At 58.4% G+C, this 12928-nt stretch overlaps 1 protein-coding gene across 1 annotated transcript; it reads left to right on the plus strand.

Annotated features, from left to right (window-relative positions):
• Window positions 1-5106: 5106 nt before the first annotated feature.
• On the plus strand, window positions 5107-12469 carry LOC113886508 (mas-related G-protein coupled receptor member D-like). The gene is made up of 3 exons (XM_027532758.1): window positions 5107-5612; window positions 8019-8974; window positions 11056-12469. Exons 2-3 carry the CDS (start codon window positions 8021-8023, stop codon window positions 11080-11082), a joined length of 981 nt encoding a protein of 326 aa, XP_027388559.1. The 5' UTR covers window positions 5107-5612; window positions 8019-8020; the 3' UTR covers window positions 11083-12469.
• Window positions 12470-12928: the final 459 nt, after the last annotated feature.

A 12928-nucleotide genomic window follows, 5' to 3' on the forward strand; every position in this document is an offset into this window, starting at 1 on the left:
GAGGAAGCATCTTTTAAGTTTCATGGCTGCAGTCACCGTCTGCAGTGATTTTCTTTCCAAGAAAAGAAAAATCTGTCACTGTTTCCACTTTCTCCCCATCTATTTGTCTGAAAGTAATGGGACTGGATGCCATGATCTTAATGTTTTGAATGGTGAGTTTCAAGCCAGCTTTTTCACTCTCCTCTTTCACCCTCATCAAGAGGCTTTTTAGTTCCTCTTCACTTTCTGCCAACAGAGTGTAAGGACCACATTTTAGGTGATGCAGGGAGTTCTTGTTTACTGGGAAGCAGAGGTCAGAATGGCCAGATTAAGACACCATCCATTTGCAGCTCCTAATGAAATAATGGATCCAAGATGCTCAGAGGCTGTGGAAACCACTCGGAGAAGAGCAGAGTGAGAGCAGCCGGCAGGTGAAGGGGAGGGTGGGCCTTGCTGGGGTCCCAGCTCCATCCCCGAGGGCAGCAGGACCAGTCAGAGAAGCAGGGGGTTGGATGCTGGGAAGGAACTGGCATTCGTTCTGTTGGCTGTAACGCTGTACTGAGAGGTGCATATAAGCGTCTTCGTGTTTAGGAGTGAAATGATACAATACCTGGGATTTACTTTAAAACATTCCAGAAGAAAAGACAAAAAGCGGGGTACTGGGCCTGATTAAACAAGAACAGCAGAACGGTGACAACTGTTGAACCTGGGAGACAGGAACCTGAGGGCTTGCTGCACTCGTCTCTCTATTGCTTATCGCTTTAAAATTCCGTCATGAAAATGGAACATGAAAAGAGAAGCAGAATTAGAGTTGGAGGTCCAGGCAGCGGCCTGATGGACAGAAGTGAGCCTCCAAGGCTGGAGGGTGGGAGGACAGGCAGAGCCCAGAGTGTGTGGCCGAGGGGCAGTGCCAGCCCCAGCCCAGGAGCCACCTGAGACCTGGGCAGCACCCACAGCCCATCAGGCGCCCTCTGAGTGGGGCACAGCCATCTCCTCGGGATGCTCCCAGGGAGGGTGGCTCCTGTGCACTGAGAACTTGGGCGTCCAGGGAGAGCTTCAGGGTAAAGCCAGGCATTGTCCCCCAACCCACTCCCCTTGGCCTCTGAGTCTGCCCGCCCCCATTATGGTGCCCTGGAAGGATGCGGCAAGCAGACCGCATAGCCCTGGGTTAGGAAGCCCATGCCCCGGGAGGTCTCCCAGTGTGGGGAGCAGACACCATTCCCTTATTCATAAGGGAACCGCCCTTCCCACTCCTCAGAGTGAGGCAAGCGAAGGTTCTCCGTGGATTCCAGAAGGGAGATAAAACGGGAGAAGGAGGATGAGTCAAATTCAGTTGAAGCTTCACCTTCCACCGGACAGAACTGAAAACACACGTCCACAAAACTCATGCATGGATGCTCACAGCGGCAAGCTTCGTGAGAGCCACACTACATTTGCATCATTCATAAATCCACAACATGTATTCATTGTAACCAATGTCCATTAGTAGATTATGGATAAACTGTGGTCCGTCCACACTGTGGAATATTACTCAGCCGTGAAGAAGGAATGGTGCTCTGGGGCTTCCCTGGTGGCTCAGTGGTAAAGAGTCCACCTGCCAATGAGGGAGACACGGGTTTGATCCCTGATCTCTGAAGATCCCTCATGCCACAGAGCAACTAAGCCGGAGCACCACAACTGCTGAACCTGTGCTCTAGACCCTGGGAGCCACAGCCGTTGAGCCCAAGGGCCCTAGAATTTGTGTTCCACAAGAGGAGCTACTGCAGTGAGAAGCCCGAGCACTGCAGCTAGAGAGCAGCCCCTGCTCGCCATAACTAGAGAAGAGCCCACGTAGCAGTGAAGACCCAGCATAGCACCTCCCCCCAAAAAAGGGAATGACCCTCTGACACAGGCTACAGGTGGATGGCCCTTGAAGAGCATTTTCAGTGCCCAAGGCCAGACACAGAAGGCCACGTATCTTATGATTCTGTGTATGTGAAATGTCCGGTACAGGCACCTCCCCTAAGACACAGCGGAGGTGGGGGTGTTGTTATCGGGTAGGGTTTTTGGGGCGAGGTGATGAAATATTCTGAAATCAGATGGTGTGGTTGCACAACTCTGTGAATTGACTAAAAACTACTGAAGTGTCATGCTTTTAGGGGTGAATTTTGTGGTATGTGGATGAGATCTCAGCTTTTTACAAAAACAAGCCCATGTGAACAGGTGCCCAGGAAACCCACGGTGCTACTGGGGGGTGGGGGTGGGGTCACTGGAGCGAGGCCCCGCCCCCTTACCCAGAAAGCAAGCCGGCTCGAGCCGCGCTGAGAGCCGCCTGACCCATCCCGGTCCTTTATCACACCCTGTCTTCCCCTCCCTTCTTGCATCATCCTGCTGCTCAAACACACCCAGAGCTCTTCTGACCCAGAGCTTTTCATCTGCCGTTTTCTTGGCGTGGAACTCACTTCCCCCCCACCCCCGAGCTCAGTATAATTGGCTCGCTCGCGCCATGAAGATCTCAGCACGGACCTGCGTGCGGGGGAGGGCTTCCCGCAGTACACTCTAGAGCAGTAGTGCCCTGAGCTCCGCTGTCCCACCTACGGCACTCAGCATCTTCTTGTGTCTTTGCTCATCTATTGCCTGGAGCTTCTTCAAGGCTGGATTCCCAGCACCCGGCACGGTCCCTGGAGCCCAGCTGGCACCTCCTAAATGCATGTTGATGAATGAATGAGTGATCATTGAACATACTGATATTCAGTACTTTGGCCACCTCATGCAAAGAGTTGACTCATTAGAAAAGACTCTGATGCTGGGAGGGATTGGGGGCAGGAGGAGAAGGGGACGACAGAGGATGAGATGGCTGAATGGCATCACTGATTCGATGGACGTGAGTCTCCGTGAACTCCGGGAGTTGGTGATGGACAGGAAGGCCTGGCGTGCTGCGATTCATGGGGCCCTGAAGAGTCGGACACGACTGAGCGACTGATCTGATCTGATCTGATCTGATGTGATATGCTACTGCTACTGCTAAGTCGCTTCAGTCGTGTCCGACTCTGTGCGACCCCATAGACGGGAAGCCCACCAGGCTCCCCCGTCCCTGGGATTCTCCAGGCAAGAACACTGGAGTGGGTTGCCATTTCCTTCTCCAATGCATGAAAGTGAAAAGTGAAAGGGAAGTCGCTCAGTCGTGTCCAACTCTTAGCGACCCCGTGGACTGCAGCCTACCAGGCTCCTCCATCCATGGGATTTTCCAGGCAAGAGTACTGGAGTGGGGTGCCATATATGGTCAATATCAAATACTGATTCACATTGAAAGGTTTTTTTTTTTTTTTTTTTTTGCACGATATGAGGCTTGTGGGATCTTAGTGCCCCGACCTGGGATCAAACCTGGGCCCTCCGCAGTGAAAGCTCAGAGTCCTAACCACTGGACTGCCATGGAATTCCCAAGGAATACCTCATCACCTAGAGAAGGCTTGGTTCCATTCAGGACTTTCACATCCTAAGAGGAAGATTTTCAACACCCTTATTACAAGTCAAATGGGGTCAAATTCCTGTCTCCTGTCCATGCAGTTGTCAAGGTTAAGGGTGTCCCCAGGGGGATCTTGGCCCCATCTGATTGGTGACAAGCGGAATCCAAGGGGCATGATCAGAAAGACCTGCTTCTTGTTTCTCCTCTGACTCCTCAACGTTTACTTAGAGGTGTCAGTTCTTCCCCAGCTTTGGAGGAAAACTTGGCCAGGCCCCGACTTCCCTGGACAGACAACAAAGTCTGGTTTCAGAAACGAGATGGAGTCTGCTGTCACAGACCGGGTGGGCGGTGATCTCCTCTTGGACTGTGGGCGTCTCCCCTCAGGCCTCTCCTCCTGCCTCCTCAGTAGTGGTAATTCTCACTTCAGAGCAGTGGGAGGAAGGGGCTTCTGGAAAGTTCTGACTGGATGGGCACCATCATGGATGGATTCACCCTCTCTGGGCCCGATGAGGGCTCACAGCTGACCCCTTCCCTGCAGAATGCTCATCTGTCCTTCAAAGGCCGCTGCTTGTTCCGTGGAAGGAAAGCTATGACAACAGTGTATTAAAATGCAGAGACACCACTTGGCTGACAAAGGTCCATATCGTCAAAGCTGTGTTTTTCCCAGTAGTCATGTACTGATGTGAGAGTTGGACCGTAAAGAAGGCTGAGTGCTGAAGAATTGATGCTTTTGAAGTGTAATGTTGGAAAAGACTCTTGAGAGTCCCTTGGACTGCAAGGCGATCAAACCAGTCAATCCTAAAAGAAATCAGTCCTGAATATTCATTGGAAGGACGGATGCTGAAGCTGAAACTCCAATACTTTGGCCACCTGATGGGAAGAGCTGACTCATTGGAAAAGACCCTGATGCTGGGAAAGATTGAAGGCAAAATAAGAAGAGGGCAGCAGAGGATGAGATGATTAGATGGCATCACTGACTCAATGGACGTGAATTTGAGCAAATTCTGGGAGATAGTGAAGGACAGGGGAGCCTGGTGTGCTGCAGTCCACGGGGTCGCAAAGTCAGACAAGACTGAGCAACTGAGCAACAACTGGGAACCATGGCAAGTGGTCCATCTGCTTGGAAGACGCTGCATTTGCAGCAATGGGCAGGCGCCAACCGTTCTATGAGATGGACATGTGCCACCACGAGGGAACTTTGTCACAGATAGTTAGCAGCTCGCCAAGGTACACCCTAGGGTGCATGTCGAGCTGGGGGTGGGGCTGGCTCCTGACTGCCTCCCTCACCCTGGAGGAGCCTGCGTCTGGGGTTCCCACGTGCCATGCTGACAGGCACCCCCATCCCAACACACAGGACCCCCTTCTGGAGCAGGGCGGGCCTCTGTGCTTCCCCGGTGAGAGGCAGGGCCCCTGGCCAGGGCTGGGGTCGCTGCCCATCAGAGGTTTGCCCCAAAGAAATCCTTTTGTCCCCCTCCCCCCAGCAAACCTGCCACCTCCCCCAGCCCCCATCGCTGCCACACCTTCCCTTGAAGCCTCTGTGGAAACTTCCTGTTACACATAGAGGAACGGGCCGAGGGGACAGAAGTCTCCCAGAGTCATGTGACAGCCGGAGTTGAACTGGGCCTTAAACCCTCTTGGGGGTTCCCTATCCAGGGTCTGTCTTTCCACCTCCTGCAGTGAGGAGCTTTAGAGATCCAGAAGTTTCCATGCAGGTGCTCTGCCAGCCCCAACCCTGCAGGGCGAGCCTCATGGTCTCCTGGCTTCCAGAGGCACCGGGCTCTCAGTGGACCCCGGAGCTCCCAGCTGGAGACCTTCCCAAAGCCCAGTGCCCCGAACCTTCCCTGTGGAGACCGGGTGGGGTGAGGGGCTGGCTACTGGTGCTTCTCCATGCCCCCGCCCTCCTGTGGGGCCTCCTGGGCAGCCCATTAGCCCGCAGCCTTGGGCTCCTGCAGGGAGAGGCCTAATGCAGCTGGTCCCCCAAGGGCCCTGCTTCCCGAAGACGGATTGGGCGTCTCTTCTCAGAGGAGGAGGCAGAGCCTGGGGTGGATCCCGGGGACCGGCCCGTCGGACTCTGCAAGCCTTAAGCCAGACCTGTGGCCAGAGAAGCCGAAGGGCCGGGCCCCAGGGAGCCACCTAGGTCTTCAGGAGCTGGGTCCTCCTCCAGGCGCGGACGGCACAGGCGAGCCAGGTAAGAAGCCGCTGCTTCAAGCCCAAGGTCAGACCTTACCCCGTACGGCAAGCGCACCCTGAGCAAGGCCGCTCGTTCTGGGGCCGGGGTTCGGGCGGACCCGAGGCCTGGACGGTCCCAAGTCTCCTCTTTCGTGGGAAAGATGGGTGGGAAAGTGGCCCTTAGGTCCGGTGAGTTCCTCCCATCCCCAGGGCCGGCCGTGCCATGAGCCCCACGCGGGAACAGCCCCACCCTGGGTGCCCCCAGCAAGTGCCCCCAGATCGAGGCGAACACAGACAGTCCTCACTGAGGGTGCCGGGGACGGGAGGGACTCTCATGGCCCGGACGCCTCCTCTCGTCTGACAGACGTCTATGGGAGACCCCCGCCTGCCAAGTGCCCAGCTCTGCCATCCAGTGATGGGCGTCCAGGCCGAGAATCACTGTCAGGGGGCTGAGGCTGGCCGGCCCCCCCGTCCCTGATATCCGTGCCCCACCCGATGACCATAGCCCAAAGGACCTGCGTGGCCCTCTCAGCAGATGGGGAGGGGTCTCCAGGGGGCTGGAGGAGGTCACAACTCCAGGCTGGACACTGGAGAGCTGGGGGTACATGTGCTGGTGTCTGAGCCAAAGGTGGGGGGTCCAGCAGGGGAGGAGGGGGCCCTGAGGCAGCGCAGGGGTGGGAGGACTCTCCTGGTGGAATGCAGCATCCCGAGGTTCCTGATCCTTCTGAAGCCTTCAGTGGTCAGACCCCACGCTGTCCTCCACACACATCTGCAGGAGGACAATCGGGTGGTGGACTCAGGGTCTCTTGTAAGGAGAGGTTAAGGGCACACGGCCTGGGGCCGTGGCTGCCACCCCCCTCCCCCAGCAGCCCCTTCAGCCTTGAGCAGCATCTCTCGGCCCTGACTCTGGGGGGAGGTAGGAGGGGGTGTGGGTCCCTTGGGACTGGGAAGGGGCCTCGTTCAGGTCCCATCCCCCACCCTCACCCAGGCTGGGCACTAGGAGGCCTCAGTGACCAGTTTGAGAATAAACAATATGATCAGTAATATGAATATCACTGGGGTTTCCCAGGTGGCACTAGAGGTAAAGAACCCGTCTGCCAATGTGGGAGACCATAAGAGAGGCGGGTTCCATCCCTGGGTCGGGAAGATCCCCTGGAGGAGGACATGGACACTCACTCCAGCAGTCTTTTGCCCGGAGAATCCCCACGGACAGAGGAGCCTGGTGGGCTACAGTCCATGGGGTCGCAAAGAGTTGGACACGACTAAGCGACCGAGCATGTATGAATATTGGTTAGAAGTGATACAATCCATTACACCATTAATTCAGAAAGAAACAACCTTTGTAAAATAAAGTAGCAGCTGCCCCAGAGACCGATTCCCTGATTCCGCACCCAGGGCCTTGACGTGTGAGCCGGGTTCCCAGGGGACCCTGCCCTCACATGTGGGTCCGAGGAGGCAGCTGAGCCCTGTGAGTGGGTGTGAGGACCGTGACCCTGGCGGGTGCCGCAGGCCCAGAGAGCAAGGCCACGTGGTGCTTCCAGTCCCAGGCTGTGGAGTCCACCCCAGGTCCCGGCCGAGCCCCGAGGATGCTGAGCTTTGCCACCCTGGGCCTCTGAGCCCCGCGTGCCCGGGTGGAGGGCGAAGGGGTCAGATCAGGCAGTCAGTGGACAAAAGGAATGAAACCAGCCCCGGGTGGAGGGACGCGCAGGCCCGTCAGAGTGTGGACACACGTCAGGGCTGGGGCGCCTGGGCCGTCAGCCACACGGCAGGTGTTGTGTGGATCATGCCCTCCCTGGGCCCAGCGTGGTGCTCACAGCTGGGTCTGGCAGGAGGCAAGCCCTGCAGTAACTGCAGAGGGGCCGTGCTGACCGCAGGGCGCACTCTGGCACCTGGGAAGGTCAGGGGTCAGGGAGCTCACCGAGCATGCTGCGCCCCACTTGGTCCCCCCACTATGATGGGGTGTGAGGTGCCAGGCCCAGGGGAGGAGCAGTGCCCACCCCCTCTTCCAGGGGGCACCTCACAGTGACCAGCCATGCATGGCACTCTGCCCATCAGCGGCCACTCTGCCCACCCACGCTGACCACTGCAGGCCCGGGAGTAGTAGCCACTCAGAGGCTCTGAGGGACCGCCCCCAGCAGGGTGGAGGCCAGGCCTGCAGCAGGTACCGACGGCCAAGCCTGGGGACTCGGAGCCTTGCCCCGAGCTTGGCCACCGTCACATCCAGCAACAGAAACGGACCCTGGCCTGCCCCAGAGCCGGGAGCACGTAACCTGAATTAGGAGTGAGGGAAGGTGGCCTGGTGTGGCCAGTGATGGCTCCAAAGAATGGCAGCTGGTATAACCAGAGGACTCCCTGGGGGTGGGGGGTACCTGAGCTGCAGGGACCCCAGCTCTGTGGCCCTCAGCTCTCTCCCCACTGTTGGCAGGGATGGAGAACACTCTCAACAGCAGCGGCTCCAGGAGCAGCAGTCCAGGCCCCACCCCGGCGCCCCCCGACACAGTACGGGAGGTGCTGGACGCGCTGGTCGTGTTCACCTGCGTGGGCGGCATCGTGGGCAACGGCCTGGTGGTCTGGCTGCTGGGCTTCCAGCGGCGGAGGGGCCCACTGGGCATCTACCTGCTCCACCTGGCCGTGGCTGACCTCCTCTTCCTCCTCTGCTCGGCCACGCTGACCGTCCTGAGCGCCAGCTCCTGGGGGATCCACATGCACCGCCTGGGCCCCCGGGCGGTGAGGAGCGCCGGGTACCTGGCCTACACCGTGAGCCTGAGCCTGCTGACAGCCGCCAGTGCCCAGTCCTGCCTCCCCGGCCTCTTCCCCACCTGGTACCGGGGCCGCTGGCACCGGCGCCTGTCAGCTGCGGTGTGCGCCGTGTTCTGGCTGCTGGCCGTCCTGTTCATCGTGCCGGCCTGGTACTTCCATGACGAGGCTGAGCATCCCCACTCGTGGCTGGGGTCCAAGGCGGAGACCGTCTTGCACTTCTTCACCCTGGTCAGCTTCACACCCATCATGGCCCTGTCCGGCATGGCCCTCTGCATCCAGGTGCAGAGGAGCTCGCCCCCGTGGCAGCGGCCGCTCACGCGCCTCTACGTGGCCGTCCTGCTCTGCGTCTTCGTGTTCCTCGCCTGCGCCCTGCCCCTCGGCATCTCTGGGTTCCTGCTCTACTGGCTGGACCTGCCCCAGAGCGCGAAGACTCTCTTCGGCCATTTCACCTGCTTCTCTCTGTCCGTGAGCAGCAGCACCAAACCGATGATCTATATCCTGGTGGGCAGTGGGGGCCGCTTGAGCCTGAGGGAGCCCCTGGGAGCCGTGCTCAGCAGGGTGCTGCAGGAGGAGCCTGAGCTGGAGGAGCGGGAGATGCCCTCCACTGACCCCAGTGACGAGGTGAGGGTCTGAGAGCCTCTGGAGCCCTGCCCGAGCCGCCCACCGTATGCCAGCCATGTGAGCCCTGCCCCGCGGCTCCCTGCCCAGCTCCCTCCCTTTCCCAAGCCCAGCATCCAGCAGTCACTCCAGAGGCAAACAGCTGCTGTGCCACAGGTCCCGGGGGGGCGAGCGTGCGAGGCAGTGAGGAGGAAGCTGAGGTCCCGGGCCCGGGGACACAGGAACTCTTGACAGCAGTCAGGTGAACAGCACAGAGCTGTTAGCCACCCCACAGCTTTGGCGGGTGCCCCCCACCGCCAGGTCCCAACCCTTCAGTTGTTGGATCATCAGAGAGGTCCTGGGAGAGGCAGGGCAACTGGGGCAGTGGTCAGGGGGCTCAGGGTGAGGGCCAGTGTCCATTGTATCTAGGTGGTTCAGTATTATTTTTAACACTGATTTCCTTGGCTGCCCCGGGTCTCAGCTGCAGAATCTTTTTCTCCTCATGCATCTTCACTGCGGCACGCAGGGTTTTTGAGTTGCAGCACGCAGTATCTTGTTCCCTGACCAGGGATCAAGCCCGGGCCCCATGCATGGCGAGTGCAGAGCCTTAGCCACGAGACCGCCAGGGAAGTCCTGGTGGTTCTGTGTCTTCACTGGACACGCAGCAGCTGAGTGCCAGAACGGGTGACAGGCTGCAGGGGCAGCCCGCATGCCCCACGGGAGCAGCACAGATGGCGCTGACCGGGCCGTGGGCCACGGGCGAGAGAAGGCACGCGTGGCGCCAGCACCGGGGCGGGCGGCCCAAAGTGGACGGAGGAGCGTACCTGGCAGACACTCTGGGATCCCCAGGGTCCTGGACCCAGCTAGAGTGTGGAGGTGGCTGAGAGGGGCAGGGCCCTGGGAGCTACGGGATCCATCAAGGCCCTGGGTCCCTGTGCCGCCCTGTTCACCCAGAGGCCTACAGGCCAGAAACAGAGGCCTGGGGTGGGACTGCCACCCCGCTGGGTCCGTGCTCACCAAGAGTCACAAGGGCAGGCGGTTTCTGCTCAGCCACACTCTGCAGCAGCGGGCACCCTGCATGGACCACGCATACAGCAGGCATTTAATAGGTGGTGTTTAACATTTAAACGGGCATTTAACAGCAGCTCGAGCAGGTCGAGTGTCGATGCTCACGGGGTGCTCACAGGTGCACCCTGGCTTCATCCACTCACTCCTTTGGGGCTCTTCTGCCTCCTCTGCATGGACCCCTGGGCAGCAATGGTCTCCCCCACCCAGCTCCGTGCCCTCTGACCACCCCTCCTGCAACCCCGCCCACCAGCTCCAGTCTGCCTCAGGGCCTTTGCACCTGCTGTTCTCTCTGCCCAGAATGCTCCTCCCCCAGCTGCGTGCAGAGCTCTCTCCCTCATTTCCTTCAGGTCATCACTCAAGTGTCACCTCTTCAGAGAGGCCTTTCCTGACTGCCTTACATAAAATAATACAGCACACACACCCCTCTGGACCTCCCACCCCACTCCACTTGCCCTGTGGGCTCCCCGCTGTGTACTACAGGCTCACCAAGAGGGACTGTGTCCATCTGGGTCACAGCTGTGCTCCACACCGAGGACAATGCCCGACACAGAGAGGGGCCCAGGACATGTTTGTGGAATGTGCCGCTGGGCAGGCAGGCCTGGGGGCCCAGGGAACAGCAGCCACGATCGTGGGGTGGGGTGGTAACCCAGATGGCTCCAGTCCATACTCATCTCCAAGAGCTGCTGCTGCTGCTAAGTCACTTTAGTGGTGCCCAACTCTTCGTGACCCCATGGACTGCAGCCTACCAGGCTCCTCCGTCCATGGGATTTTCCAGGCAAGAGTACTGGAGTGGGTTGCCATTGCCTTCTCTGATCTCCGAGAGGGCCTTCCTCAAATGACACACTCCATGAGGGCCCTCCCCCATGCCCAGATGGGAGCCTTGGCATTCATGTAGGCACAAGTGAATGAAAGTGAGTGATGTGTGTGTCTGCCTGTTGATGTCCATAGCACATAACCCACACCATCCTCACCCGGAGCCGACCACTGGTCTTCGGCTGTTTCATGCATATGTGATATTTTTTTTCTCCCCTCTGTAGGGTAAACTCCCGAAGAGGAAGGCCTGATTCTTTACAACCTTGCCGAAGGCTGATGGCAAAGACTGCCATCCGTCACCAAAATCTGACTTCCAGAATGAACAAGCAAGCTTGCGCATGGGCTGCTTCTTTGCTTTATCTGTTTTGAGGCTGTGTTATTTGGAGCATACGAGCTTAGGGGTGTTCTATCCTGGGGAATTGGAGCTTTAGTGGTAAAATATGAAGCTGCCCTCGTGAATCGAGAGGTGTCAATTCCTTACAGTCTATTTGATATTATCGCAGCTCCATCAGCTTTCTTGTCTTGCTGTTCGTGCGGTGCATCTTCTCTTTCTGTGACTTTCAAGCTTTCTGTATCCTTATCTGTTAAGGTGTATTACTTGTAAACAAGTCAGAATTGGATGGAGTTGTAACTTTGAGAATTAAACCCACCACTGCAGTGAGTGGGCTTGTGGTTCCTGAGTCCCGCATCCCATGCAGGAGTCAGTCCTGGGTGACGGCAAAGTGGGATGAGAAGGCGGGAAGGCCCCGCCCTCACTGAGGGACCACAGCGATCGGGGGCGGGGAAAGGACTGGCTCTGGCTTTGAGACTTGGCTCCGCCATCACCTCCGTGGGGACCTTCTGGCCTCGCAGAGCTGTCTTCTCATCTGTAAAGTGGAGACAGCCACCTCCCCGCCCCCACCAGGCTGCTGTGTGCTGGTCTGGCCTCCATCTATCAGCAAGCGCTGAGAAGTGTCATCCCGGGGCCTTCTGCGGAGGAGACCCGAGCTGCGTTAGAGCTGGGTGGGCATAGCCCAGCCCTGCCTGAGCCATCCCAGGCCCTCTCCATCCTGTCCCTGGATCCACCAAGGGTCAGGTAAAAGATGTCAGCCCGCACAGGGACTCGTGGGATCTCAGAGGAGGAGCTTCCATCCCAGGTAAGGCCAGGACTGATGTGGCTCTTACATCACCTAGGCCTCATTTTCCAGGGCAAGGCTGTGCCCGTCCTTGACTTAGGAACTCCGCTTCGGACTCACGGAGCCCAGGGCACACTCAGGCCAGGGTAGTAAACAGGGCAGCGAGGCTGACCAAGGGGGCTGGATGAGGGGACCCAGGTGGGGATAACCAGGAGAGCCAGGGTGGCCGGGGAGGCCGGGACAACCGGGGGCCATCAGGATGACTCCCTCCAGCCTGGTCAGACAGCTCCATTCCAGTCCGCTCCCGTCCACTCTGCTGCCCAACCCCCGTGCCCCCAGAGGCACGTATCGGCTCCCTTTGCCAAGGGGACGTTTGCCCTTTCAGACCTGGCTCCCTGCAGTCTGACTGGGCGAGAGCCAGGAGGACGCAGAAGAAGGAAACTAAACACAGAGCCATTCGGCCCGGAAACAAAATATGGCAACCGGCTGTTGCAGTTCCGTCGCTCAGTCGTGCCAGACTCTGTGACCCCAGGGACGGCAGCCCGCCAGGCTCCTCTGTCCATGGGATTCTCCAGGCAGGAATACTGGACTGGGTTGCCATGGCCTTCTCCAGGGGATCTTCCTAGTCTGGGAATCAAACCTGGGTCTCCTGCATTGGCAAGGGGGTTCTTTACTGTCTGAGCCACCATACTTTTCAGCAAATCCGGAGCCTGGCACGAAGTTGCAGGTTAACAGTAAACAGACGAACAGATGAAAGCTTAGTATCCTCCATCCTAGAACGAACCAACCCGGGGGTTGCACGTGGTGGCTCCAGATAAGACAGAGCAGAGGCGAAGCTCGTCCTGAAACCTGGAGAAAAGGTGAAGCTACACGCACTGGGTTTCCCAGATTGTGCTAGCGGCCAAGAACCCGCCTGCTGATGCAGGAGATGCAAGAGATGCGAGTTCGATCCCCAGGTCGGGAAGATCCCCTGGAGGAGGGC

The sequence above is a fragment of the Bos indicus x Bos taurus genome, chromosome 29 (genome assembly GCF_003369695.1).
Source record: "Bos indicus x Bos taurus breed Angus x Brahman F1 hybrid chromosome 29, Bos_hybrid_MaternalHap_v2.0, whole genome shotgun sequence".
Classification (NCBI taxonomy): Eukaryota; Metazoa; Chordata; class Mammalia; order Artiodactyla; family Bovidae; genus Bos; species Bos indicus x Bos taurus.

Bases quoted from the DNA above. Each gene is read 5' to 3' on its own strand.
- LOC113886508 (XM_027532758.1), top strand. From the start codon at position 8,021: ATGGAGAACACTCTCAACAGCAGCGGCTCCAGGAGCAGCAGTCCAGGC. The intron at 8,975-11,055 runs GTGAGGGTCTGA...TCCCCTCTGTAG, and splicing joins CCACTGACCCCAGTGACGAG to GGTAAACTCCCGAAGAGGAA.